The sequence below is a fragment of the Alternaria ethzedia genome, assembly GCF_023757985.1.
Source record: "Alternaria ethzedia strain BMP 0044 chromosome Unknown scaffold_45, whole genome shotgun sequence".
In the NCBI taxonomy this organism is placed as follows: domain Eukaryota; kingdom Fungi; phylum Ascomycota; class Dothideomycetes; order Pleosporales; family Pleosporaceae; genus Alternaria; species Alternaria ethzedia.
In genome coordinates, this window is record NW_026056238.1 from 19,959 (window position 1) to 47,951 (window position 27,993).

The 27,993-nt window shown below is 53.4% G+C and overlaps 9 protein-coding genes across 9 annotated transcripts; 4 read left to right on the forward strand and 5 right to left on the reverse strand.

The window, feature by feature from the left end:
* Positions 1–267: 267 nt before the first annotated feature.
* On the forward strand, positions 268–1,400 carry J4E87_010246 (uncharacterized protein; the record flags this gene model as incomplete). The annotated part of the gene is made up of 2 exons (XM_049381820.1): positions 268–431; positions 500–1,400. 2 exons carry the CDS (start codon positions 268–270, stop codon positions 1,398–1,400), a joined length of 1,065 nt encoding a protein of 354 aa, XP_049228387.1.
* Positions 1,401–1,800: 400 nt separating this feature from the next.
* On the reverse strand, positions 1,801–3,214 carry J4E87_010247 (uncharacterized protein; the record flags this gene model as incomplete). The annotated part of the gene is made up of 2 exons (XM_049381821.1): positions 1,801–2,510; positions 2,575–3,214. 2 exons carry the CDS (start codon positions 3,212–3,214, stop codon positions 1,801–1,803), a joined length of 1,350 nt encoding a protein of 449 aa, XP_049228388.1.
* Positions 3,215–3,710: 496 nt separating this feature from the next.
* On the reverse strand, positions 3,711–12,025 carry J4E87_010248 (uncharacterized protein; the record flags this gene model as incomplete). Its single annotated transcript, XM_049381822.1, has 6 exons — positions 3,711–4,489; positions 4,540–8,712; positions 8,761–8,955; positions 9,008–9,686; positions 9,743–11,832; positions 11,896–12,025. 6 exons carry the CDS (start codon positions 12,023–12,025, stop codon positions 3,711–3,713), a joined length of 8,046 nt encoding a protein of 2,681 aa, XP_049228389.1.
* Positions 12,026–12,386: 361 nt separating this feature from the next.
* Positions 12,387–16,844, forward strand: J4E87_010249 (uncharacterized protein; the record flags this gene model as incomplete). Its single annotated transcript, XM_049381823.1, has 2 exons — positions 12,387–13,816; positions 13,862–16,844. 2 exons carry the CDS (start codon positions 12,387–12,389, stop codon positions 16,842–16,844), a joined length of 4,413 nt encoding a protein of 1,470 aa, XP_049228390.1.
* Positions 16,845–18,871: 2,027 nt separating this feature from the next.
* On the forward strand, positions 18,872–20,189 carry J4E87_010250 (uncharacterized protein; the record flags this gene model as incomplete). Its single annotated transcript, XM_049381824.1, has 4 exons — positions 18,872–18,962; positions 19,018–19,428; positions 19,483–19,918; positions 20,072–20,189. 4 exons carry the CDS (start codon positions 18,872–18,874, stop codon positions 20,187–20,189), a joined length of 1,056 nt encoding a protein of 351 aa, XP_049228391.1.
* A 446-nt stretch (positions 20,190–20,635) lies between these two features.
* J4E87_010251 (uncharacterized protein) lies at positions 20,636–21,868 on the reverse strand (the record flags this gene model as incomplete). Its single annotated transcript, XM_049381825.1, has 1 exon — positions 20,636–21,868. The coding sequence occupies one exon, from the start codon at positions 21,866–21,868 to the stop codon at positions 20,636–20,638; it is 1,233 nt and encodes a 410-aa protein (XP_049228392.1).
* A 602-nt stretch (positions 21,869–22,470) lies between these two features.
* On the reverse strand, positions 22,471–23,787 carry J4E87_010252 (uncharacterized protein; the record flags this gene model as incomplete). The annotated part of the gene is made up of 4 exons (XM_049381826.1): positions 22,471–22,755; positions 22,808–23,024; positions 23,076–23,556; positions 23,610–23,787. 4 exons carry the CDS (start codon positions 23,785–23,787, stop codon positions 22,471–22,473), a joined length of 1,161 nt encoding a protein of 386 aa, XP_049228393.1.
* A 244-nt stretch (positions 23,788–24,031) lies between these two features.
* Positions 24,032–26,251, forward strand: ATM1 (Iron-sulfur clusters transporter atm1, mitochondrial; the record flags this gene model as incomplete). The annotated part of the gene is made up of 3 exons (XM_049381827.1): positions 24,032–24,518; positions 24,574–25,886; positions 25,958–26,251. The coding sequence occupies 3 exons, from the start codon at positions 24,032–24,034 to the stop codon at positions 26,249–26,251; spliced, it is 2,094 nt and encodes a 697-aa protein (XP_049228394.1).
* Positions 26,252–26,588: 337 nt separating this feature from the next.
* On the reverse strand, positions 26,589–27,455 carry J4E87_010254 (uncharacterized protein; the record flags this gene model as incomplete). The annotated part of the gene is made up of 1 exon (XM_049381828.1): positions 26,589–27,455. One exon carries the CDS (start codon positions 27,453–27,455, stop codon positions 26,589–26,591), a length of 867 nt encoding a protein of 288 aa, XP_049228395.1.
* Positions 27,456–27,993: the final 538 nt, after the last annotated feature.

The following is a 27,993-nucleotide window of genomic DNA, read 5'->3' on the forward strand; positions in this document are numbered from 1 at the left end:
CGCATCAACAAAGTGAAATGGCCTCCTCGACAGTGGCGACTGGCGTAACAGCAGACGCGCTGTCACGGGACAACCTCCCGACGGCGCCACACCAGCCCCGCCAGAACCCAAAGGCGCCTCGGTCAATCGACACCTCGTCATCGGCAACCATGCTGCAGCACAACACCAACTCCACGTCCCGGCGCGACATGACGCGCCGTACCATACCTATCCTCCACGCGCCATAATCCCATATCCACCCCCCTTCAACCCCCTTCACCACCCACGATGCTCGAGTTCCGCACCCAAGGCTTCAACGGCTACTCGGTCAAATACAGCCCCTTCTTCGACTCGCGCATCGCCGTCGCAACATCCGCCAACTTCGGGCTCGTCGGAAACGGACGCCTGTACATACTAGGCCTTACAGCGAATGGCATCGTAGCCGAGAAATGGTACTTATCAACCCCGTCGTCATCGGACAAGCCACTTGCTTCCCAATCACATGCTAACCCGTCCCCAGGTTCGACACGCAAGACTCCCTCTTCGACAGCACCTGGTCGGAAGCGCACGAATCCCAACTCCTCACCGCGGGCGGCGACGGCTCGGTAAAACTCTTCGACATAAACGTGCCCAACTTCCCCATCGCATCCTGGCAAGAGCACGCGCGCGAAGTCTTCGCCGTCAGTTGGAACCTCGTGTCCAAAGACACTTTCCTATCCTCATCCTGGGACGGCACAATCAAGATCTGGAACCCAAATTCCGAGGCGAGTATAACCACCTTACCGACGCATTCATGTACCTACAGTGCGAGTTTCAGTCCGCACAGTCCGAGTGTGCTGAGCAGTGTGAGTAGTGATAGCCATTTGAGGGTTTTCGATCTGAGGACGCCGGCGAGTGCGAGTAATCATTTGACGATGAGTGTGCCGATTCATCAGCCGCCGAAAGCGAGGATGGGACATGCGCCGGGTGTGGGTGTTGCGCCTGCGGAGGCGTTGACGCATGATTGGAATAAATATCGGGATACTATCGTCGCGACCGCGGGGGTGGATCGCGTGATACGCACATTTGATATAAGGATGCCGCAGCAGGGGCCTGTTGCTGTGTTGCCGGGACACGAGTATGCGGTTCGGAAGCTGAGTTGGAGTCCGCATTTGAGCGATATACTGCTTAGTGCGAGTTACGATATGACGTGTCGGGTGTGGACGGATGGGAGTGCTATGGGTGTGGGGAGTGTGAAGCAGGAGAACATGCTGGAAGATCCTATGTTTTATGGTGGGGGTAGAGAGATGGGGAGGATGGGGAGGCATACCGAGTTCGTCACGGGTGTCGATTGGTGTTTGTTCGGCGCGGAAGGCTGGTGTGCTAGTACGGGGTGGGACGAGAGGGTTATGGTATGGGATTGCCGGGCTATCATGCAATGAAATGACGACGATCCATGCAACATGCGCTCGACAATGAGATATGACTGTCCTCCATTCCCTACAAAAGTAACAATGCTCAGCGAGATACATCGCGAGTCATAATGCCGTCCACCAACTCAACAAGACAACAAGCAAAAGACAGGGTATCATCCCATAGCTACACCCAGACACCGAAATGCAAATCCCACATGCGCCGATCAAATGCCGAAGCTCACAAACGCCTCTATGCTCCTTCCCTCTATCATTCGCTTTCATGACCTTCCTGTAGATCGCCGAGGTTCAGAACATCGTCAAGCGCATCGTCCATCTCTTGCCCGTCTTGAACGCTGTCTCCTTGCCAGTGTACGCCCACTTCATCGTCGATCTGCGTTGGGTCGCCAGAGTCAACTTGAAGACCTTCCTATAGATCGCCGAGGTTCAGAATATCGTCAAGCGCATCATCCATCTCCTGCATATCTTGTACACTACCTCCTTGCCAATGCATACCCACCTCATCATCAATCTGCATCGGGTCGCCAAAATCAATTGTCCAAGTCTCGCCGTTGAGGTCGTGCTTAGTCCCATTCGTAATACCATTGATACCGTTTGTGATCGCACCATTCGTAAGCGGTTTCGCGGGCGCATTGTAGATGTCCTCGATGCCATGCGTATCCAGAAACCTCGAGTTCATTATGGATCCCGCGATCAGTGGTGTTTGGCCGAGGTACGAGTCTCCGAGTTCCAGCGCGAGTCTCAAGTCCTCCATGCACAGGAGTTTCCTCTTTCGTCGCTCTTCTGCTTCGACGGGGAGTTCGCCTCCGATGCCTCGGGCTAGCTCGCCGCGGTCTACTAGTCTTTCCTCTCGCGCGAGCTTCTTCTTGAACTCGCCTGTGCGCACGTATCCAGGGCCGTTGCTGCTCACCTTGCCTAGTAAGTTTGCTAGGGCTTCTTTTATGTATGTCTCGGTAGCGATGTTGAGGTAGTCGGGGCAATCGGACGTATGGCCCTGAGGCAGCCCGAACTCGTAGCATATCGGTAGCAGGCGGTAGGATATCGTTGTTGCGGTGGGGAATTCGTGTGTCTCGGCGTAGAGGGCCGAGGTATACCGTTTCCGAATCTCGAGTTCCCAGTCTGAGACAAAGTTGTTAGCATCCTAAGGCGTAAAGAAAGGGTATAGCAAATGGCATGCACGTACTCGTCTTTCCAAATCCACCGCCCTGGTTGCTGCTCGGCCCAACATCGAGCTGCTTCGCCCGTCTCGCGTCAACATACTCCTGCACCGGCCCAGCAGCACCCGCGCCCAAGCCCTCGAGCCCCGTAGTCAGCGGGCTTTCACCTGCCGGTATACCCTTCAGCCGCTTTCTCTCCCTCCGACTCAATTGCATAACCTCATGCTTTAGTCTCTTCTCGCTCTCGTCCCCTGTCCCCTTCACCGTCCCGCTAGTCGGCTTATCGCTACTCGACACCCAACTGGCGATGCCTGCTTCGGGCGGGTCGCGCCATATGTTAGCGTATATAGCCGTGAAGAGCGCATTGTGCGCGTGTTCGAGGGCGGGCGTGGTGAGGATCTTGGACAGCTTGTGGGACAGCTCCTCCTGGTTGAGGTTGCCGAGGAGGAAGAAGGAGAGGGCTTTCTTGTAGATGGTCCAGTCTGCGTCGCTTATGGAGCCTTTGACTGCGGCGTACAGGGGCTCGACGTCTACACGGGGGGCGCGCGGCGCGTTGGGCTTTTTGGTGAGATCGGTCTGGAGGGACGAGAGGCTGGGCAGGGTGCCAGACGAGAGCGTCGGCGTGGTGGAGACGTTCATGTCATTGGGGCGTATGGTGCCTGCCATGATGGCGGTGGGAGCGCGCCGTGGTGGCGCTCAATGCGTCGTGATGTGCGCGTTGCGACGTCGTCGCGCGTTGGACAGATGCGCGTGCGGGCTGTGGAGAAGGCTGAGGGCGGCGGGAGAGCGACGCCGGGGTCTGCGCGACGCTTCAAGAGTGCCAGCGGGGTCGCACACGTATGCAATGATGGTCCCCGATGACGGGCAAGGACAGCAGGCGTTGTGCGGGGCCTACGCTGATGGACAAGCATGCAGTCGTGGAGAGCGTGAGGTCAGAGCTCGGGGGTTTGCGGAGTTGATGCTGGGGCAGCCTAACAACTTCCACGAGCCCCATGAAACCTCCACCACATGCACCCTCGACTTCGGTCCCAAAACATTCAATGTAAATCCCATTCGCTATGCACTTATATACTAACATGACTCGTTTTCATATACGCTCCCGTCCCAATGCTAGTGCAGTCGCTTTTATGCCATGTACACTGTCCCCCATTGTACAGTATCGCTAGATTTCACCAAACACATCTCCCAACTCCACTTTGCCTACGCTCCAAATCTCTCGCTCATCTTCCATCTCGTCGCTCGACAAGCCGAGACCGCCTGCGCCACCCTCGGCCTCCTTCCTTTCTCTGGCTTGCCCAGCCAGCCTCATAGCAACCCTCTTGAAGTAGTCGCCCATGCTGCGCTGTTGACCAGCAGACAGGCTCTTGCCAGGTCCAGCCATGTACTTGTCGAACACGGCCGTCTCTTCGTCCACCACCGAGAAGATGGCAAGAAACGCCGCTTCAGCCGACAGCTTGACTGGGATCACCGGATCGCGCACCGATGCGAAGACCACCGGTATGAGGAGCGGGATATGCGGACGGATCAATTCGTTGTGCTCTCGAGCAACTGTACGAAGCACCACAAGCGCCAACCGCCTCGTGTCGACGGGATGGCCGGGCTCGACTACTGGCGCAAGAGCCTCGAAAATTGGCTTGGTGTGGTCGAAGCTCTTGCTGCTCTTCTCCGATAGAAGGTATTTGCCAGCGGCGAGGATCGAGTTATCCGAGATGAACGGTTGCGAATGTCCAACACCCTGGCAGATAACATTCACAGTCTCGTCTGCAAACGATTCTGTCAGAGCCTCGGGAGCATCTAGCAGAATTGCATTCAGCGCCAGTACAGAAGATTTGTTGAAGTGAGTCGTAAGCACGCGAGCCTTGAGAAGACTGGACGCGACATCCTCTGGAAGGCAGCTGATGAGGGCGCCCAGAAGTCGAGCGTTTGTAATCGCCATTGCATCTGCCCCATGTTAGTCACACTAGGCACGCTCAGAATCAGTCTAAACTTACCATTAGAATCATCGCTCTCGTTGTCGATGAGACCTAGGATGGCGTTCCTGCTTGCTTCGCTCATGTTCTTGCCTGCCTTGCTTACGACCTCAAACAAGGCCTTTAGCATAGCCGTCTTGACATTTTCATCGCTTGTCTTGGATCCGGTCACCAACTCAGCGATGAGTGGGTCCACCCTTGGTGTAAGCTTGATCAGTGTACCAAGAGCCTTGGCTGCTCGCGCTCGCAATACATCTGAGGATGTATCGGCAAGCGACTTGGCGAACGTACGCTGAAGTTGGGGTAAGAAGGGCTTGAGGAAGGTCGGGATCTTCTCTAGCAGGTTGTTGAGTGTGAGCAGAATAGCTGCCTTCACCTCGACAGAGCGCTCTGTGACTACACGAATGAGGGGTCCTGTAATCTGAGTAACAAACGGCTGGAGTGACTTCGCGCTGGTGCGGTCGATGACGTCGGAGATGGCCAGAGCAGCTTGAGTTCGCTGGTCCACTGAGCCGTTCATAAGACCTTGCAGGAAGATAGGCAGGATGGCGTTGATACCCTTCGGCAGTGAGAATCCAGGGAGGTCTGCACCAGCAACACCGACTTGGTTAAGCGTCTGGCGAGTAGAGATGACAAGTGATTCCATCTCTTCTTTCCGCAGACGCTTGCTTGTGAGAGTGCTGAGAGCAGTCCATGCAGCCTTGACGACTTCTGTATCGCTATCGCCAAACGAGATGAGAAGCGCCCGGATTAGGTCAGGGTAGTATCTCGAGAAATCAACGTCTGCCTCTGCAAAGAATTTGGCCAAGTGGATGTCGGCACGTGCACGTCTCCGCTCATCGTCATGTTTCGACAAGGCAAGCATGACGCTCATGGCCGTATTAAGACCATCGAATTCATCCACAGATAGGAGTACCTTGTCAAACGACGTCTCGAGTTCTGACCGGAGCTCTTCGTCCTTGGAAGCGATGACATTGTCCATGATGGTGTTGAGGATGTTGGGCAGTCGTCGGGTCATAGCGGAGCTTGCCACCTCAGCCAACGATGCAATAGCGCGGGCATTGAAGGCAGTCATAGGCGAAGTGAGAAGTGTTGGTAGGAGATTTGGTAGAATGATGTTGGATCGTTGCTGATCTGTGAGGAGGGTGAGAAGCGCTGATAGGGCGTTTTGCGCATCGTCGTCCGAACGCAGAAGATTGAGCAGGTAAGGTAGGACCTGGTCGACAGCCCTCTTGCCAAAGATTTGTTGTAGAGCGTCGAAGGCTTCCGCCGCTGCTTCTCGCACATCCGCGTTGGGATCCACCAGAGCAGTCCGTACAACTTGGATAAGAGTCTTCTCGTAGTCCTCGAGTTGCTCTGGCGAAGCAGCTGCGATGATTTCGCGAAGGGCGATGCAGATACCCTGCTTGGCGTCTGTATCTGTGGTATGTAGACCTTCCTCGAGGGTAGGCAACAATGTAGCAAGTACACCGTCTCCAGCTTTGCGAATGAGCTCTCCCAGCGCGTTTCCGGCGATGACCTTCTGCTCCATGTTTGAGCTTGCCAGACGGCGGATAAGAAGTTGAGTAAGCGTAGGAATAAGCTCGCGCAGAGTACGAGGACTGGCCACCAATGCCTTCCATACGTTGATGGAGGCTGTTCGTACAAGGCCAGATGTGTCGAATCTGCAAATGTATAGAGCAGACAGGACCTTGTTGCGCTTCTCTTCTCCGAGGACTTCGAGTAGCGATTGACCAGCCTCTTTCGCGCCCTCTTCGACTTCTTCCTCTTCCACCTTGCCGCTGATACCTGTGAGGTTGAACAGCAGGTCTCCCACAAGCTCCACGGAACTGAGACGAATCCTGTAGCTGTCGTCTGCGAGACCTCTCTCGAGCTCTGGCAGTAGCAGGTCAATTGCCTTGGTGGCAAAGTTCTTGACCAAGAGACGACCAGCTCGCAGGGCAGTTTCTCGGATCGATTCCACTTCGTCCGCAAGACCGCCGAGAATGGGAGGAATTATCTTGCTGAGGTAGTTGGCGAAGCTGTTTCCGAAGCAAACTGGCAAGAAGATGAACAGAGACATGAAACCTTCGCGGACAGAAGCTCTGCTGCTGGCCACGTTCTGCAAGATGCTTGGCAGAGTCTCCTCCAGACGTCCTGTTCCAAGACCTGCAAGAACCTCTGACAGAGCTTGGGCAGAACCAAGTCGATCTCCTGCACCCGTGTCGGACTTGAGCGTAGACATGAGACTTGGGATAAGATCTGGCAAAGCATCTTCTCCAAGCTTTTCGACGAGCGAACCGAGCGCTTTTGACGCGGTAGCACGTGTAGCCGGTACAGGGTCCACGATCGCAACCCGTAGTCCAGCGACCAAGATTGGCAGATGAGAGGTGAGGTCCTTCCTTTCCGAGAGGTATGCCAAGCTGCCGATGATTTGGGAGGACTTCCGCTTGGTTCCAGAGCGATCGCCCAGACCACGCTCCAGAATGCGCACCACGAGAGCGAGAGAAGGCGCATCGAGGAAATGTGCGAACTGGATCTTGATCAGAGCATCGAGGGCATCGTCTGTGTACTTTGTCGGGTCGCTGAGAGCCTTCAAGATGATGTTGACGACGCTCTTGATCTCAGGATTGCTAATGACTTCACCGAAGCGCTGCAAACTTCGGTTTGCTGAAGATCGGACTTCTTTGTGGCTGTCTGTCAACACAACGGTGAGGGGTGGAATGATATCGGGCAAGCTAAGAGCCAGCTGGTTGGGATCGAGATATGCCATGGCTCCCAAAGAGTCACAAGCACCCTTCTTACTACGCCATTGATCCTCATCAAGACCTTCCAAGAGGATTGGTAGAACCTGTTTGACACCAAACGAACTGAGCGTGGAGAAGCAAGTCTTGGCAGCATCGAGACAGGCTTCTCGGACGTCTGCACTGGTATCGCCGAATCCAGCAAGCAATTGAGGCACTAGCTGGATGACGTATGGTTCGAACAAGCGACCGAGAATCAGCGAGAAGAGCTCATATGCCAGGTATACTCCCTGCCTTTGGTTTATGTCTTTCTTGTTCTCGCTAGCTCCTTTGAGGGTGGACATGATCCGATGTTCTTTGAGCAAACCCAGACCCTTACCGCGTACGACACCCGCCAGACCATAGGCAGCACCGCGACGCGAGGCATACTTCTTTGAAGTGAGTAGTTGATCCATCATCTGATTGATGTAATTCGACACCTCTTGCTCGGAAGTACGGACCAGCGGTGGCAGACATTGGGCAACGGCGTATTGCACTGTCTCGGAAGGCGTACTGAGAGTTGCCAACAGTCTCTGTACGACCTTTGAAACGCGCTCATCGCCAGCCGCAAGATGACGACCCAGTGCACCATAAAGGATAATGACTGCTTCGTTGACTTGATCGTACATCTCCGACTTCCGGTCAGGGGCTTCAAGAGCGTTCTCGAATAGTTCCATGAGAGGCTCGACCTTGGTTTGCGCTTTGACGGTGATGACTGAGGTTGCGGCTTCGATCAATTCATCTCGAACCGCGGGGCTTCGGTCTCCCAAGGGGCCCTCGTAGATCAGGAAGTTTAGGAAGTCCACAAGGTCATCGGGCTTGAAACCTGGTGTCATCTCCTTGAAGGCAAGCGCAATACCGTCTCTGCTCTCCCAGGGATCGCGAAGATCGACCTTTCGCGGCATGCCGTACTCATCACGCTCTGGGACGCGGGGCTTGGCCTTTTCGGCGTAGGTCTCGCGCAATCTCCGAAGAATGTCGTCAAACGTGTCAGGGAACTTAGTAATAATCTCGCCAATAGATCGTGCGGTTGCCCTTCTAAGTGGTTTGTCGAGAGAGTCCAGGTAAGGCAGCATCTGGACGCCAGCATCTGCTTTGAGTTCCAGGTCGTTTTCGTCCCAAATTGTTCGGGCCAGCTCAGCGTTCTCAGACTCATCGTCGTGACAAGCGATGAAGATCTCTTCACTGAAGGTCAGGTCGTTCATGTCGAGTTCAGCGTCAATGGCTTGCAAAACCGCGGTTCGGACGCCAGTCTCCGGTACGATGGTACCACGCAGCAAGGCGCCTAGCTCATCGTTGGTAATGTTCGGGGCCAGTCCGCTAGCGAGATTGGTTATGCAATCCTTGATTATCTTGTAATGCTGCTGGTATTTCTGCATGGACCATACCAGAATCTCCAGCAAGGCCTTGCGGGGGAGACGAGGGTCGGTGCCTTCAGAGGTGTTAGCAAAGTATCAGTATTCGTGCTTGAAGAACTTACAGGAGTTGGTGTGGAAAGTCAACACTTCGATAGCCAAAATCAGCTGCTCGTCGGCTTCTTCCGGCGCAGGCTTGCCAATGCCACCCTTTTCTAGTACGAGGAAAAGCAAAGGGAAGCAGTACGCCAAGGATACTGCATCGAGCGGCCTCTGCTCGCTCAAGAACCGAAGACGGTACAGGACGCGCGTTATCAGATCTAATGTTATTAGTAAGGTCCAAATCTGAACAATCAGTCGAAATGCACTTACCACCAAGATCCTCGTCTTCATACTCGCTAGCAAGCTGGATAGAACCAATTGTTCGCAATACTGCTACACCAATAAATGGTCGCATCATGCCTAGACGGTTGGATACACGTTCGGAGCATGAGATCAAAGCAGTCGCTGGAACGTCTCCCAGCAGAAGACCAGCACCAGCACGAATGGCTTGGATCAAGAGATCTACGGCAGGTCCCATCCATTGCTCCGCCTCTGTCGGAGGTCCAGTAGCGAGACTCCGGATGATGCCCACACCCCGCCTCATCCTGTGCTCTGTGCCAGTTACTTCTTTCCTGATAGCGGACTCTTTAGCCAACTGGGCGTTGACCTTGGCCTGGTCGTCTGCGCTCAGCTTCTTGGCTTGGCCCTTCTTTTGTGCAAGCTGTGCTCGTAGCTCTTCTTCCCACTTCAGGGTATCGTAGTCTTTCGTGTTCTTGTCGATTACCACAGGTGCTTTCTTCGAAAGGACGTCGATATACGCTGTGCCTTCTGGTGTACGGAAGATGGCTGCTTCGGTCGGTCCTACAGATTCCATCTGCTTTGGGTCGAGGTCTTCACTGAACTGCTTGACCACTGCCGGCAGAGCTGCCTCTGGCGCCACGAAGGCCATGTCGGTATAAGCGCTGTAGGCTGCTGCATCAATGGCGGGTAGTTTCTCATTGTCTTTGTTCTGTGTCGGACGTTAGCAATAGTTTCTCGAAAAGATTGATGGTTGAGCAATAATACCTCAGTTGCTTCGTTGATAGTGCTCACAAAGTCTTGCAAGTTATCCCGAACGACCTGGCCGGGATCTACACCCATGCGAAGGCATAGGTCAATCCAAGACACTCTTGGCATGATCTCTTTTCTTGCCAATACAACGAGACGCATGGCCTGCTTTTGCAGAGCCACAGTGTCCACACTTGCGTTCTGTTTCTTCACTGTCTCTGCAGGCAGACATATGCAGCTCAATACAGCGCCAAGCTCAGCTGAACCTGCCTTGGATGCGAACGCAGCGCTCTCCTTGTCTTCTTGTTCACTCGACCTATACCACGACCACAGTCCTTCTATTATGATATTGCTGATCTTCTCGGGCGAGGTTTGGAGATATGCTTGTGTCAGAGCCTGCTTAGCAGCCGCCTTCGCCTTGGCGGAGACGCTGGGAGCAACGATGAGGAAGATGAACGCCTGTGCCCATGCATCTGCGATTTCTTTGGAAGCTTGTGTGACGTCTGGCGCAATGGCTTTCAAGGCGCGTAGTGCAATGGAAACGTCCTCTTCCGAAGACAATTTCGAATAGACCTTGGGGTTGAGAAGGATGGAAGGCTTTGGTTGGGTGGCGAGCGATTGCGAGATGACATCAGATTTCTTATAGATGGATCCCAACTTCTCGTCCTTCATGTTCTGTACTCTATCGATGAGGAGCGCGACAGTGTAGTGTCCTACCGTAACCAAACCACTCTGGGTCGCAGGCAGCGGGTTTGCATTTACTTCCTGCCAAATCTCAATGAGCTTCGGCAGAGTTGTTTGGCAGAACGCAAGTACGTCGGGTTGAGCTTGTTGTTCATCGGAGAGATTCCACCAGAGGTCTGAGGCGCGGATTGCCCAAAGCTTCTTGACGGGTACGCGTTTATCGGCCATGCCCTTGATGAAGGCATCTGAGACGGCCTTGTCAAGAGCAACTCCGTTCGCCAAGCCAAAATTCAAGTGAGTTGTTATTGCGGACACCTCAGCTACGACAGCCGGCTCACTTGGCTCCTTCAAGGCTACTGGAGCGATACCTGCTGGTATCTTCTTTGATAGAGCTATTGACTCGGGGAGCGCCGAGAGCATCTGAGCATGAAGGACCTTCTGGTCAGCACCGGAAACTTTGCCTTGCTTCAAAGGAGTAAGCACTTCGTCTGCGACCTTGTCAATCTTCGCATCATCTTTTGATCGCGAAGCCAACGCTTTGAAGGTTCGCAAAGCGCCTGCGCGGATGGCTGCGTTGCTTGATTTGACGTTGGAAAGCAGCGGCTTCAGCATGTTTCCTAGCAGAATATCGGAGAGATCCATAGACTCGGGGAGGGCCAAGAACATGGGCGAGACGATGTCGTTTAGTACTACTTCAGGTGCCCTCAGCAAGGCCTTTTCGATGGGTGGTATGACATCCTTTCGCAGCTCTTCCAGAGTGGGGAAGCTGTCGAAGAAGTCGTGTAACGCATTGGAGATGTGGTCCGGCAGCTGGCTCCTTGATCCGACAATCTCTCGTGTGTAGTAGGTGTAGTAGTCTTGTTTGCGGCCTTCGAGCAGCGGCTTGACGGTCGGTAGACGGGATGAGACGCCAGCGATGACGCCGAGGAAGACAGCATTTCCAGCTGTGGGCGCGCTGCCCTTTGCGGTGAGGTTCGTGACGAGTTTGTCGAGGGCATCGTTGCCAATTGCCTCGGAGCGGAAGATGGCGCGCAGGGCCCGGCGCGTCGAAACGAGGGCCGCTATGGAGAGGCGGCCAGCTCGCCGGTCGCCCCCAGCGCTCACGCACGTCTCGAGTACGCGCGCATTTGCCAGCGCCACATCCAGGCCGAGCTTGGCCCACCGTTCAGGCGACTTTGCAAACTGCAGCAGCAGCACGGAACACCAGTCGTTGAGCACAAAGGCATTGGCGTGCGCGATGGCCTTCTTGGAGCATTCCTGCGTCAAGAACTTGACCACCGGCGGCAGTACCTTGTCGCCATGGGGTCCGTTTACCAGCGACTTGAGGACGCCTTCGACCGCGCGGCGTGATTCGCGGTCGTCGTATAGCGGATATGTTTCGAAGAGGAGTTCGAGCAGTGCTTGGAGGTCGGCAGTGACGAGGGCTATAGCAAGATTGTTGAGTCAGCCAGCGTTCGCTTCCACGTGCAGTCCCCAGAGACACTCACAGTCGTCTGCGACCTTGGTCTGCAGCCCCGAGAGCTCGTTGACTCGGCGCTTGGTGGAGCTCGTTATGAGCTTCGGCCGCAGCTCGTCGCGGTGGATTGCCCGCGACTCAGCGTCCCCATTCACAGCCATGTCTATCAGTCCACATGTGAGTGCGGGTGCGGGGTGTTGGCGGGGTTGCGTGTCGGCGTCGATATCGCGAAATGATGCGCCAAGAGTTCTCGTTTATTTGCTAGGGCAATGACATCGCCTCGCTCCTGCCTCCACAAGGTGTGGAGCGCCCTTCCACCACCAAACCCACTGGCCTGCGCCCTCGTCCACCACCCGACCGCCCCTCTTGGAACCGTTGCGCCCTATGCGTCCAATAACCTACGACAACTCGCCCAATCTTGATCTCGCCCGGGATCAAGCCCCGATATACTCTATACGGAAGCCCGCCTGAGACCCCTGCACCTCACATTACCACCTCTCAACCAGACTAAGAGTTTTTGCCATGGCGAAGAAAAAGAAGCCCGCCGGCAACCCCGCCCGTGGATTTGCAACGACATCCGTCGCAAGTAAGCCAAAGCCTGAGAGAATTTCCCCAGACGTCCCAGCCAAGGTAGTCGCCCCGTTGCCATCAAAGGAAGCCGCGGCTGCACCAGAGCCCACGGAAGCGCCCCAGACCTCCCAGCAGACCGAGGCAGTCAAGCCAGAAGTCGCGCCCACTCCAGAGGAACTGGAAGCCCAACTAGAGCGTGATGAGCTCCAGCTGCTTGTTGAGAAGCATGCGCCCAAGGTCCGCCGCGAATCTAGTCGACATGTCTCAAAATTTCAGACAGACCGTAGGCTCCTCCGCGGCCAGTCGCACGCCATGACTGTTCACGACTGGCTTCCCAGCGAAATCTTGGATAGCATTATTCTCCTAGCCCAGGCCGAGTCGAATGACTCAAACAGGAGACAAGGGCAACAGTCCCTGCTTAAGACCTTGACCGAAGAGGATGCCATGTCTAAGCTCTGGACCCTTGATCTTACCCTACGTGAGCTAGGCTTCTCGCAAGACCAAATCCAGCCCGTTCTGAGATGGCTATGTGCCAACGCTGCCGGTGTCGATGCATCCTCTGGTGTATGGGGGCTTCAAGAAGCGCTGGAATGGCTTGCCTTGGACCAATGCGAGGATCACTCCTTTTCGTACGAAGAATCACAGCCTAGGCGTTCAACACTCGAAGATATTGACACTTCTCGGCCTACCACACCACCGCCCCCACCATCAGCGAATGGAGCAGCCTCAACTGGACCCTCACCTTCCGCAGCAGCCCTCAATGCCTCGGTACCGGCGCATTCTAACATTAACGTCAGTGACCTTGATAGCGACCTCGAACTTGATGAGCTCATTCCAGCGTATCTGAAGATCAAGGGCAAACTATTCGAGATTGATCCTCAACTAGTCGATGCTCCTGCACGGAAGTCGCAAAAAGCTGGAAAATCTAAGAAGTCGGCGCCTGCGCCACCTCAGACTCCGGCTGTTCGGAAGTTGCTATCTCAGTTGCAACAACTAACCTCCGATGCCCTCTTTGACGAAGACCAAGCTGAAGCACAGTGGCCCGCGAAGCGTAACCAGATTGCACAAAGTCAAGCCGAAAAGAGGCAACGTCAGGACGCACAGCCTAGTGATTCGCCGGTGCAGACCAAAGACACCTCCCTCGATATTCCCGTATCGGCCAAGACTGAAGCTACTACCGCATCGTCAAAACCTCCAAGCGAGCACGAAGGCGAAGAGGATGCTGATCTACTCGGAGGCATGTTTTCGGCAGTGCCTGACGCAACGCCTGCTCGAGAGAGTACATCCAATGGTTCAAGTGCTGACAATGTAACCTTGCGCGACTTTGGCAAGATGAGCGGAATGTCCCCCCGCAAAGTGCTCGAAGAGGCAGTTCGATCAAGGTAGATCATTCGAATATTTCTTCTGACAATCACTAACAGATCCAGGGATGCTGGTGCACGCTTGACTTATAAAATGATCTCGCCTACTACGTATACTTGCCGGCACTCGCTGACAATCTTCTGGTCTAAGGAACAAGACTTCGAGTACGACACAGAAATTTCCGGTGTGGACTGTACTCCGTACAGGAAGCAGGTCACGCTGGCAGCGAAAGAAATTGCTGCTGTATCCGTTGAGCAGAGTGAAAGCTTTATCTCAGTCGCAGCCCTCTTCTCAATATCCGCGTCTCTGCTTAAGGAAGAAAAGGTATATCTGCGCCTTCCGTCGAACTGGAGAGAGGTCTACAGGGAGTTCTTGGAGCGTCGGAAAACACGCCTAGATGCGGCAGACCGTGATGCCGTCAAGCACTATCGCTCAATCATTGAAGATCAGATCGAGAACGAAGAGTCGGACGGTGTCGTGCTTACAAATCGCTTCAAGGCGCGCAATCAGGCCGCGACAAGCTCTAGCACATCTAACTCTGGCTATAGCACACCGGTACGGCACTACGACGGCCTAAGAGAGCAATGGTTCGCCAAAGCATCAACCCTATCATACCAGCGCATGCTCGTTGGTCGAATGAATCTCCCAGTCTTCAACTTTAGAGATGAGATTTTATCTACTGTGGACAAGAATCAGGTCACCATAATCTGCGGTGAGACTGGCTGCGGAAAGAGTACGCAAATTCCCGCCTTCGTCCTCGAGCACGAGCTATCGCAAGGCAAGGCATGCAAAGTCTACTGCACCGAGCCCCGACGTATCTCGGCGATTTCGCTTGCTCAACGTGTAAGCGAAGAACTAGGCGAAGGGCCTAAAGATCTAGGATCCATACGTTCACTTGTCGGATACGCGATTCGGCTCGAGTCAAAGACTTCCTCCCAGACTCGCTTGGTGTACGCGACGGTAGGTGTGGTATTACGAATGCTAGAGTCATCTGGAGGCTTACAAGAGGTCACACATCTGGTCATTGACGAGGTTCACGAAAGATCCATCGACACGGATTTCCTTCTGGTCATACTTCGGTCACTCATGGAACGCCGACCTGAACTTAAGGTCATACTAATGAGTGCCACGGTAGATGCCGCACGCTTCTCCAGGTACCTGAACGACGCACCGATCCTGACAGTACCAGGTCGCACCTTCCCGGTTCAGACTCGATACCTGGAGGATGCGGTCGAGTTGACGCATTACGCTGGAGCATCCGACGCCACCAAAGCTGCCGCCACGAGCGACAACGATGAGGATGACGGGATTACGAGCGATAAATCCGGTGTCCCCAACAAGCTTCCAGGTTACAGCCAATTAACACGCGATGTGCTCTCTAACTACGACGAGTATGCCATTGACTACGACCTGATCACACGACTGATCGAGACTGTCGCGTTTGATCCGCAGCTGAGTCGCTTCAGCAGCGCTATCTTGGTTTTCCTCCCGGGACTTGCTGAGATTCGTCAACTCAACGATATACTGGCCAGTCATCCTTCTTTCAAGGCTGACTGGTATGTGTACCCGCTACACTCTACTATCTCGAGTGAGGATCAGCAAGCTGCGTTCCTTGTTCCACCCCCGGGCGTACGCAAGATCGTGCTCGCTACCAACATCGCCGAAACCGGAGTCACGATCCCGGATATCACCTGTGTTGTCGACACCGGTAAGCATAAGGAGATGAGGTTTGACGAGCGCAGACAGCTATCACGTCTGACTCAGTCCTTCATCTCGAGAGCGAACGCAAAGCAACGCCGTGGTCGTGCCGGCCGTGTACAAGAGGGCCTGTGCTTCCATCTTTTCACAAAATTCCGTCACGACAGCCTCATGGCAGAACAGCAAACTCCCGAGATGCTCAGACTTTCGCTCCAAGATTTGGTCATGCGCGTCAAGATTTGCAAACTCGGTGATATCGAAGCCACCCTTGCTCAGGCACTCGATCCACCCTCCTCCAGGAACATTCGTCGCGCTATCGATGCACTTGTAGAGGTCGACGCGTTAACACCGAGCGAAGAACTAACACCTCTTGGTCGGCAAATTGCGAAGCTTCCGTTGGACGCACACTTAGGCAAACTTGTGCTGCTTGCAAGTACTTTTGCATGTGTTGATGTTGCTATCACCATTGCTGCCATTGTCTCTTCGAAGTCTCCGTTCTTGACACCATTCCAACAAAAGCAACGAGCTGACATCGCTCGCCTTGCGTTCAAGAAGGGCGACTCCGACCTTCTCACAACTTACAACGCCTACAGGGCTTGGAAAGCAGTATGCACTACCCCGGGACGGTCTGAGATGCAATTCTGCCACAAGAACTTTCTCAGTCCGCAGAACCTGGGTAACATCGAGGATCTCAAAGCGCAGCTCTTCTCGTCATTGGTTGACGCCGGGTTTATACAACTTACGCCCGACGAGCGTCGCGCGATAGGCCGCTACCGCAATACGACACGACACCGTGTCTTCGTTGAGGTGCCAGCACAATACGACATCCACACCGACAACGACGTTCTAGTCAACTCAGTCATCGCCACAGCATTCTACCCCAAGATCCTCACCCGCGAAGGCAAGGGCTGGCGAAACATCTCCAACAACCAAACCGTCAGCCTAGGGCCAACCTCCGTCAACAAAGGTTCGCGAACAGCCGACTTCCTATCCTACTACAACATCATGCAATCCAGCAACAAGTTCTACAACGCGCACTCCACCTCAATCGCCTACCCACTTCCCATGGTGCTCATGGTCGCTGCCGATATGGACTTCAAGCTCCATGCAGGCGTGATCAGTCTACCCGGCAATGTCATCCGCTTCGCAGTTCGTGAATGGCGGGCTGCTGTCGCGCTGAAGGTGCTGAGACGCCGTATCAAGGAGATACTGGCGAATAGCTGGAAGAACCCTGCGCGTCAGCTGAGTGATCGCGAGAAGGAGTGGCTTGGCTTGTTCTATAGGATGTTTGAGGAGAGGTTTGAGAAGGACGAGAGGATTAGGGAGAGGGCTGGTGGGAAGGCGAAGTGAGGTGGCGGGTTCGGTTGGAATATGTTAGATGGATCACTTGTAGATGGGGATTGCGTTGGTGTTGTATGTGTTGGTCATGGGCTTTTGCTTGCATCACTACGAACATATAGGTACAACGAATACAAGATCTCTCAATACCACCAGCAATATGCACCGCGCATTTCACGAAGTTGTTACAAGGGGAAAACGCGGTCACCATGGTTGACGTTGAGATGTACGAGAAGACAAGGTACAGAATCCAAGCTAGATTAATAGAGGCTGGAGTATACAAGAGGCCTATTTAAAGAGACCAAGATCTTCCACGCCGCTTAAAGCTCTCAATCATCCTTTTCCTCCTCTCTTCTACCCGCCGTCCAATTATAACATCTCCGAGGAAAACCCAAATGTTCCCCCATGTAACAGGCGCTGCTGCACGCTCCGCTATATCGCGGAAAAGGGCCTGCGAAAGCCACCACATCTGATCCAGACATACTCCGGGTGAACCCTCCCCAAGCACTCTCGTTCGCTCTACTATCGCGACAACGAACCAACGCTCGGGGGCCCAGAGCGCCGCTTTGATGACGTGGAATAGTTGCCACAGGTCGGCGGTTAGGCTGTTCAAACAGCATTCGTGGACTTGGAGTACTACCGTGTCGTGCACTGGGTTGTAGATAGCCATCGACCCGCGGTGATGGAGTGTCGTAAAATCGGAGGAGGGAGGGCTTCTCAAACGGCATTCGTGGATAGAGATAACGGCGGCGTCGTGCGCTGGATTGTACACGAACATCGAGCTGCGCGAATGTAGTGTCGCAACGGCGGCATCTGTGAAGACTTGATGCAGAGGCTGTGTGCGGAGTGCTTCGTTGCGGAATAGACGGCTGGTGTGGTACACGGAGGGGAGCTTGGGTAGCCGTATCGTTGTGCGAGGAGCGGTGGACGTTGAGGCGTCACTGCTATCATTTGTTTTGCAAGATGAAGGTGCGTGTAGGTGCAGTACTAGTTCATCTTCACGCTGCGCCATATCCTCCTCTAGAGTGTAGTTTATGATCATGACTTGAAGCTCTGTTGCGAGATCGGGGAAGCGGGTGAAGGTAGTTGGGGTGGTCATTTTTGCTTCTTGTGATCCCATCTTTTGTGTGGTCTGAGTGATATTTTAGGTGTCGTTTAATACTGATTGTTGTGTGGTTTTTGCGTGGTTTTTGCGTGGCTTTTGTGTGGCTTTTGTGTGGTATATGCGGTTTATTTGTGCGTCGAGTGTGGATGTTAAGAGGTTTGCAGGACTGACAGACGAAAATTTCTTTATATACCTTTTTGATGCTTTAAGCTCAGCCCAAAGCACATCCGTGCACTACTGCTTGAAATTTATTGATCATTACTATGCCATAGTTGTGGTTGGCCATAGAGTTGAGCTGCTACCACGTTCCCACACACTTTGACTCACGTAGGAGCCAGTGATAACCTCAGCAAGTTTTGCGTCTTGTCTACCAAAGCAACGCATCCTTAGTTGAGACTATCGCATAAAGAAGTGACATGCCGCAATCCAAACATTTTGCGAGTAACCCTCAATGCACTTTATTAGCTGGTACCGCGATGACGCAGAACAACGCGCCACTCAGACTTCCACAGATCATTACTCTTCTACACACGCGAAGGTATTCTCGAATGAGAAATGCATAACCGACAGGAACCTTTGCCAGTGAAACTTCGAAAGTGTCGAGAAGAATACGCGACTTTTCGACATAGAAAGTGGATCGTGGACCGAGTGCCGCACACAAATTTCTACTACTTTTACCAATTTGCTGTCGCACCTTATGTAACCGAGTCACGAGTACTCCCACGTGCTTTCCCCCTCGGCTGATGCCGTCATACCGTAGTGTCAGCCCACGCGGCACAGTTGGACCCCTCTTCGTGCAACGCAGCAGTCTCTCATCCGCTTCTAGTAAACGCGCACGTTATCACCCCGAGTGCGCGCAAAGACTATTAAAAGAGACTCGATAGCACTTACTATACTTTGAGTAGTCCTGCGACACCCTTCACCTTATCTCAACATGGTCAAAATACCCGATAGCTTTACCCAGGCTATTCTGAAAGAGCAAGACAAGTACGAAGGCAAGTATATCGACGAGAACATCGTTGCCGGTAAGTAATTCAGCACTCCAAAGCAATGAGACCGTACGCTCACAGCTCCTTCCAGCATTACCAAAGGGCGCAAGCATAGACCTAGTCCGCACGATAGGTGCAACGCACTGGTCGATACTAACCAAGATCGACACTACCATCTCCAGCAGACCACAATCGTTCTTCCTGAAAGAATACCGCGATGCAAACGCGAAACACATGGTCAAAGCAGAGTATGAGTCAACAGCTGCTTTGTACGCCGCGGTACCGAACCACGTGCCCCAACCATGTGCATATGGTTGTTTCGCATCGGACTCGCAACGATTCTTCTATCTCCAGTCTTTCTGCGATATGGAAGATGCGCCTGTGTATGCGGACAAGGCCACAGCCGCATCTATTAAGCCCTTTGTCGAGGAGTTTATTGGCGTACTGGCTGAAGTGCATGGTAATGAGTCGCCAACAGGGAAGTTCGGGTTTCATATCGACAGTAGGTATTCTGTTGTGCGCGGATGATACCTTGGGATCTGACGCGAGATTGCAGCCTTCCAGGGAAACGTCGTTAATCACAACCGATGGTGCGATACTTGGGAAGAGTACTTCAGCCGTAACTTACGCTATCTCATAAGACTGGAGCGTTCCATCCAAGGTGAAGATCCGGAAATGGATGCTCTATGCGCCGATCTTATGACGAAGGTAGTTCCTCGGCTCCTTCGTCCTATGGAAAGCGGTGGTAACAAGATCAAACCTGTCCTCTTACACGGCGACATGTGGCATGGTAATGTCAGCGTCGACAAGAAGACGGGAAGTCCGATGTTATACGACGCAGGATGCCTTTTCGGGCATCATGAGTTCGAAGCGGCGCCGTGGCGCGCTACGAGGTATGCTTTTAACAAGACACATCTGGACGCGTATCTTGAGATCGTCCCTGCATCGAAGCCGCAGGAGGACTACGACGACAGGAACGAACTCTACGCAGTGTGAGTATTGCGACGTTCTATAGCGCATGGTCACGCTAACGAACAAGTCGGAACAATCTTGTAGTCTCATGTTGCTGGAAACAGAACAAGACTACTCGACAGTTGTAAGCCGCGAGCCTCGCTGATATTAGAGCGTGAATTGACCAAATGTAGGGCGATTGAGGGGATGCGAAGCCTAGTAACCAAGTTTCCAGATGGATACGAGGGGTATGTCGCTGCAAATAAGGCAAAGGGTAAGCGCGATTCTCGGAAGTTGACCGCGAAGTTGTAGGGGAGAAGTCATCACCTCACTTCCCCTCACTTCTATGCGCCATTCCTTGCGTACATCCGTCCCGCTCATGTGCTTGCCGTTCATTGCGCCACGCCATACCTCTGAGTCGAATGAAGATTGTTGCGATGGCACTGAGTACACCAGAGATTGCGGCGAGAGCCGTGAAGAACCAGCCCTTGCCCATCACTTCCAGAAGAGGCTGCATTGCGGCAACAGCTGCTGCTGAAAGAGCGCATCGTGTGATGTTACCTGCTGCAGCGGCAGTGCTTGTGTTCTGCGGAGAAATGTCCACAATGAGGGTGTTGTGCGTCTGGAATGTTGTCAATACTGCTGCCGGTTGTACAGTGTGAAAGCAATTACCTGACAGATGCATGTAGCGAGAAATCCATGCACGAACAGAAAGATCAGTGGTACACTTATATGCTGCATGACCGTCAGTGGTGCAATCATATGTAGTGGAGGTGGCATACAATTTCTTCGCGCAAGACCCATCCATACCCCACAACGACTGCAGTCGATGTCGGGATCAGAAGCCACGACAACCGAGAGCGTGCCTTCTCGATGGGAAATTTGACCAGGTCGTCACCAGCGACCTTGTCGACCGTGATGTTATTCGCCTTGGCTGTAAAGCGGTAGTTGTAGTCCATTAGTTTCCCATTAATGTAACCACCAAGGATGACACCAGTCCCTATAGAAAAGTAGCATAGACCAACCTGGAGCTCATCGAGACCGTAGATTTCCGTGAAGATGGCGAAGATGGATGCTTGGATGCAGTAGTAAGCGGCGTAGTAGACGGCACTAATTGAAAGGACTGCAGCGGTGTCTCGGCGAAAACAAACCAGCAGAGCTTGGAAGGGGTTGGGTATGAGGCTTCTCTTCTTCCAAGCCCTCTGTACTGTACATGCTTCTAGCTGTCGCTGCCGGCTTGACTGCAACAAAGGCATGTTCCATTTGGGTGCTGGAATACTGCCGTTTCCTACGACATTGCGCCCAGTCTCAGGGAAGACAAGGCTTAGCATGACCAGGAAAGCAGCTCCAATAATTAATAGCAACCAGAACACCCATCTGTATCCAGTTCTTGATGCCATTACACCGCCGACTAGAGGACCTATGCTCGGACCGAGATTTGTCGCAATCATTGCAGGCCCTAACATGCTTCCCCGAGTGGCTGGCGTTGCTACATCGGCAATGACTCCGTACCCGATAGCTACCGTTGCGGAGCAGCCGAAACTCTGGACGCCACGCAGGACCATCAGAGCAGCATAGTTCTGCTGAAGAGCGAGACCCAGGTTCGCGCAGACGTATATAGCGAAAGTGATAAGGTACACAGGTCGTCGTCCGAGATTGTCGGCCAAGTCTCCACAGAAGGCTGGTGCGATTGCTTGAACAATGAGGTATGTCGTGATGGTAAGGTTGATTAGACTGGCACTGACGCCCACAGCGTGTTGGAGTTCTTCAAGACATGGAAAGTAGATGTTGGCTGTGAATGGTGAGAAGAACATGCTGCATCCGATCAACCATGTAATCATGCGCCGCTCGGCCTTGGTGAAGACTGTGTATGGAACAGCTGTTTCTGTACTTGGAGTGGATATCTTTGCTTCGATCTCTGTCATGTTTCGCGCAGTTTCGTCTTTGGTGAGGACATGATCGTTGCTCAAATAATTCGGCTGTGTCTGCATCTTCTAAATCTGTGGAGTAGGGTCGAAGTAGTGAAGCGTCGATGTGAGCTAGCGTCAACAATGAAGCTTTCGGTTTGTCAGTGTGAAGTCTCAACCTGGTCTCTTTGCCTGATTTGATGGCGGTAGCCCTTGGTGGAAAAGCAGGCCTCGCGCGTGATGTCGCGTGTTATGGCACATGCTGTCCAGTCATACAAGACGCATGCGCAGGTATACCCCGCCATAGCGGTGGTTGCGGCGTAGTCAGCACGCGTCTTGACTGTGATGCCGCGCGGAGGCCAGCGTCTGTCGCGAACGCGAGATGGTGGACGCGATGCGGACAGTGGCTGGGAGATGTCGCGTTCACGCTAGACGATCTAGCGTCCGACATCACGTTGCTGACGTTTGACACGCCATTTCAAAGTCAGCAGTGGTCCTTTCCCACAACAAACCATACTTCCTCCCATACTCATGAACTTCGTGCCTTTCTTATCAAGCAAAAATGGTTGATATATGCATAGTTCACCCACGTTAGGTATGAGCACTTCAAATCACACAGCAGGGCCTTCTGTTTGAGACCACACTGCACAGGTCCATGTCATAAATATACATACAGTACAGATGCTCTATACCTTCACCTCCTCTACCTTGGGCTTCTCAAACTCAGCCTTGCCATCTTTCACGGTGGCATACCGTATTGTGCCCGATGCATCTGTGTTGGGTATCGGTGCTTTTGTGCCCTCTCCTATTGACTTGATTTCCTCTTTGATCTTCCGCGTGGCGGCGTCTTCAACGGCGCCTGGTGGGCTGTCGGCGATCTCGTCAACGTTTCTTAAAGTAAGGACATCGCTGATTCGGGAAGCGCGAGACTGGATGAGCATGGTGGTTGGGCCTTCGAAGCGGAGGAATAACTATGTGGTGTTAGCATTCGCAAAAACAATGTTGTACAGGGATTGGTCTTACCCTATCGCCCCAGACTGTTCTCCGCAGCCATGTCTTGAGAGTGTAATATGTGGTCGCCAGAGCGCGCCATGTGCCTGTCTTGCTCATGGTGCGGAAGAACTTGGTATTCTGGACCATTGAGCCAAAGCCAAGGTCTGGCACTTGGAAGCGGAGGTTCGACGACTTGAACCTGAAAGGGATTGGTGGGGTGTTGGAGGCTGTGTACGCTACGACGTTGCTACAATGCTGTCAGTGTAAAGTCCTGAGTATTTCTGTCGTCTCAACATACCTGGGATGCGCAACATAGCTTTCGCCAGCCTTGACCTGGACCTGGTATATCTGCCCACTTCCTGCAAGCGCAAGTAACCCCCTGCCTGTAATATATGTGTTTCCCCAGTGTGCCAGCCCCAACTTTACATTGTACTGCGGCTTCAACTTGAGAGTGTGGCCAGTCCAGGCGAGCAATGCATTTCGTTGGCTAACAATCCAATCGTCTCTTCCGTCCATATTGACTGATACGATGCTCGATATAGGCGCCTTTGTAGAGACGAGAGCTGTGACGGGGCTCGTCGAAGACACTTTCTGGTAGAGGAAGGGGATGCCGACGGGGGCTCTCTGGAGGGGCTCGAGGAAGGAGAGGGTTGATAGCGTGTTTTCCGACTTTCCGCTGAGGCCGACGAGTGTGCCGCGGCGGGTGTAGAGCGTCTGTGAGGCGGAGAGGGAGACGGAGAGGAGGGAGAATGGGGTACCAATTACTTCGAATCGGGCGTCTGACAATTTCTTTAGTCTTGTTGTGGTTTATTTGATTATATCGACTTCTTACCTGGTGTGTGCATGGGCGTCGCGGTGCCCTCAACACTGACTGCCTGCTGCAGCGCGGGCTCATTTGACGAGCTGGTGGCTGATATGTTGATGCATCGCGCAGCAACGGGCGTCCGCCGTATGGCAGCGGCGGATGTGGGCGAGAAGTTCCTCCAGGGCGAGGCAGCCGGTCGTAACATGGCTGTGCCGGGCAATTGGCGCGTGACGGGCGGCGAAGATGTTCTGGTGAAGCTCGGAGCAGCGATGATGCAAGAACGCCTCGCTTCAGCCCTGCCGCCCAAAACGCGCTAGACAACGTGGGATGCATGTCTCCAGGTACTCACAGCAAACACTCTTGTCATCTTGTCCTCCTCCGCCATTGAAGCTCTCCATAGCTTCTCTCTCCTGTGACAGCGGTGAAGAGACCTAACATGTGACATCGCCATGTTAATCCAACCACTCGCCCGCGCCGCCAGTCGGCCGGGTCTTCGATCGTCCAGTTTGCGCCCGCATCCTCTCCACCACGGCATTCGCGTATTCACCTGCTCTCCGCTACACAGAAAGGATGCACACGGTCAGCGGCCAAAGCCCGGCTCCAAGCCCGCCATCGAAGCCACCAAACCTGCCGCCGACCCCGCCGCGGCCAAAGTCGCAAAGACGGACCCATTGCTGCAGGAGCAGGTCCTGACCAACAAGGAGCAGCGCAAGGCTGACTGGGCCATTATGAAAGAGATGTCGGCATACCTGTGGCCAAAGGACAACATGGGCACGCGCTTCAGGGTCGGCATCAGTCTGGGCTTGCTGGTAGGCGCAAAGCTGCTGAACGTCCAAGTCCCCTTCTACTTCAAGAGCATTGTAGACGCCATGAACATAGACTTTGCGGCTGTTGGCGGCACAGCGACCACAGTGGCAGGCTCTATGATCATCGCATGTAAGCTAGACCCAACAATGCATCCCATGTCCACCCTGGCTGAGACTCCCTTCAGACGGAATGACTCGTATTGGCGCCACTGTTTCCCAGGAACTGCGCAATGCCGTCTTTGCCAGTGTCGCTCAGAAGGCTATTCGTAAAGTCGCTTGCAGTGTCTATGATCATTTGCTGAGGTTGGACCTGAGTTTCCATCTATCGAGACAAACAGGAGGCTTGACGCGCGCCATTGATCGCGGTACCAAGGGCATCAGCTTCTTGTTGACCGCCATGGTGTTCCATATCTTTCCTACGGCATTAGAAATCTCGTTGGTTTGCGGTATTCTAACATACCAATACGGCTGGCAATTCGCTCTCATCACAGGCACGACCATGACCGCCTACTCTGTCTTCACCATAATGACCACCTCCTGGCGCACCAAGTTCAGGAAGCAGGCCAACGCCGCAGATAACAAGGCCGCGACGGTCGCCGTCGACTCTATGATCAACTACGAGGCAGTGAAGTACTTCAACAACGAAAAGTACGAAGTCGGCCGCTACGACAAGGCTCTGAAAGACTACGAGAAGGCGTCCATCAAGGTCGCCACCTCCCTCGCCTTCCTCAACTCTGGTCAAAACATCATCTTCTCCTCCGCCCTTACCGCCATGATGTACCTCGCAGCCAACGGCGTAGCCACCGGTCAACTAACCGTCGGCGACCTCGTCATGGTCAACCAGCTCGTCTTCCAGCTCTCCGTGCCCCTCAACTTCCTCGGCTCCATGTACCGCGAACTCCGCCAAAGTCTCCTAGACATGGAAACACTGTTCAACCTCCAAAAGGTCAACGTAGCCGTCAAAGACAAGCCCGACGCCAAGCCCCTCGCCCTCAAGACGGGAGAAATCAAATTCGAAAACGTATCCTTTGGCTACCGACCCGACCGACCCATCATCAAGAACCTCAATCTCACCATTCCTGCGGGCAAGAAAGTAGCCATTGTTGGTCCTAGCGGTTGCGGAAAGTCGACGATCCTAAGACTTCTTTTCCGCTACTACGACGCACAGGAGGGGCGTATTCTGATTGATGGCCAAGATATTCGCGATGTTACGTTAGATAGCTTGAGGAGGGCTATTGGTGTCGTACCACAAGACACCCCGCTCTTCAACAATACTATCCAGCACAACATCCACTACGGCAACCTAGAAGCGACACAAGAACAAGTTATCGAAGCGGCAAAGAAAGCGCGTATTGATGAGAGTATCAGCCGTTTCCCCGACGGATACGAAACCATGGTTGGTGAGCGCGGAATGATGATTTCAGGTGGTGAGAAGCAAAGACTAGCCATTGCGAGACTCGTCCTCAAGGACCCGCCGTTCTTGTTCTTCGATGAAGCTGTATGTTCATATCCCCCCATCCCTACTGCCTTTCCTCTTTCACCGATGACTAACATAACATCCCGCACTAGACATCCGCCCTCGACACGCACACCGAGCAAGCCCTCCTCTCACACATCAACTCGCTCGTCAAAGAGAAGCGCCGCACGTCCGTCTTCGTCGCCCATCGTCTCCGCACGATTTACGACTCTGATGTTATCATCGTGTTGAGAGAGGGTAATGTGGCAGAGAGTGGAACGCATCAGTATCTTATTGATCGGGATGGTTTGTATAGTGAGCTTTGGAGTGCGCAGGAGACTATGTTTGTGGAGAAGGAGGAGGAGGAAGGGGAAGGTGGAGAGAAAGATGGGGGCAAGAGGAATTAGATAGCGGTTGGGAGATTTGGAGTAGTGTAGGATAGTCAGGTGTTTGTGAATGGTGGTTGTAAATAAACGAGTTTCGTCATGTCTTTGCGCGCGTTAAAGGCAATGTCCAAACGAGAAATTAGGAGGATATGGTGTGGAGATGTAGCAGCGAACAGATCGTGATACGGACTAGAGTCGTCGCAGTACGGTAACGTCTACGTGAACGAGAAGAAAGCAGGCCATAGAGAACCGTACCTGTCTGGGAACCAGATTAGCGAAGCAACAATAGCGCATCGATACTATACTATTACACAAAGCCCTGCCTACCGACCACCCCGATAGATCATCCACCGTCCCTTCAATCCATTTTCGTAGGAAGCGACACCACCCTCTTAGCCTCCATACTCCCTTCCATATCCACATTCACACCCAACTTTTCCGCTACGGTAACGAACCCTTCACTCCCCTCTTTCAAATCAATCCACACATCAACCCACCCAGCCTCCCTCTCCTCCTTAACCTTCCCCTCACTCCAATCCTCCTCCTGTGCCCTCTCCACATACACAGTCCTCAACCCACACCCCTTCGCCGCCTTGAGATCACTTAAATGCGCAGCCACCATCGCACACTCCTCCGGTCTAAGTCCCAATTTCTCCGCCGCGCCCAGGTATACTTTCGGACTGGGTTTGTACGTGCCGAACATCTCGGCGGAGAAGATGTGCGTGAATGGGATCTGACTGTACGCACGTAGATCGGAGAGCAGACTCAAATTCCCGTTCGACAGCATGCATGTGTGGAAACCGGCGGCGTTTAACAAGGACAATCCTGCGACGGAGTCGGCCCAGGGGTCTAGTTGATGCCATATTAGACTCAATGCGCGGACTTCTTCGTCGGTCCATAGGCCGTCTAATTCCCATTCTGAGATTAGTTTTTGGAGTGAAGCCAAATGGTGGTCGTCGACAGATACCCATGGTATCGATGGGTCGGCTGCGAGTTGTTTCGTAAAAGCCTTGTAGCTGTTTCGCCATTGTTGTGCAAACTGGCCCCAGTGTTCGTCGCTCATTTCTGAGGCGCGGAGGCGCAGGCGTGAGGCTAGAGATGCGGTGGCGGAGTTTAGTGATGTGTGGGCGCATTGTGATAGCGCGGTTGTGACGGTGGAGCGCCAGTTTACGCAGGTGCCGAAGATGTCAAAGAGGAGGGCTTTGGGCGGTGGGGTGAGAGACATCGTGCGTTGTTTGATTGGCTTCTGTGGTGGTTGATGATGGTGGTGTGGTGTGTTGGCGAGGTGGAAAGTTTATTTTGGCTGATGGTGTAGTTGGTGGTGGTGGTGGTGGTGGTGGTTTATGTATGTACGTCACCGGTGGGATTCCCCGGAAATAGATGGTTTTCCGGAAATGTGCATGGGTTAGATCTTACGGGCGCAACAAAAATCATACAGAATGTCGCATTCGTAATACAATACTCATATCACGACACTCTGATAATCATGAGGCGCGAACTTCCCATGTGGCAGTCGCGTGGAGTAGACGTCATAGCTCTGATCTCTCCAGTGCTAGCTCACCAGCCACTTCCGTCCCAACACCGTCCGCCTGGAAGACTACCATCTCCTGCATCTTAAGCGCTTTACACAAAAGAACACAATTCAACACAAAGTAGTTCTAGATCGAGCTGACAACATGCACAAAGCTCCTCTAGAAGCCTGCCAAGCAGACGTCATCCCCAACCGTGTTAGCACCCCACACTAGCGCTTTGCGGGGGAACTT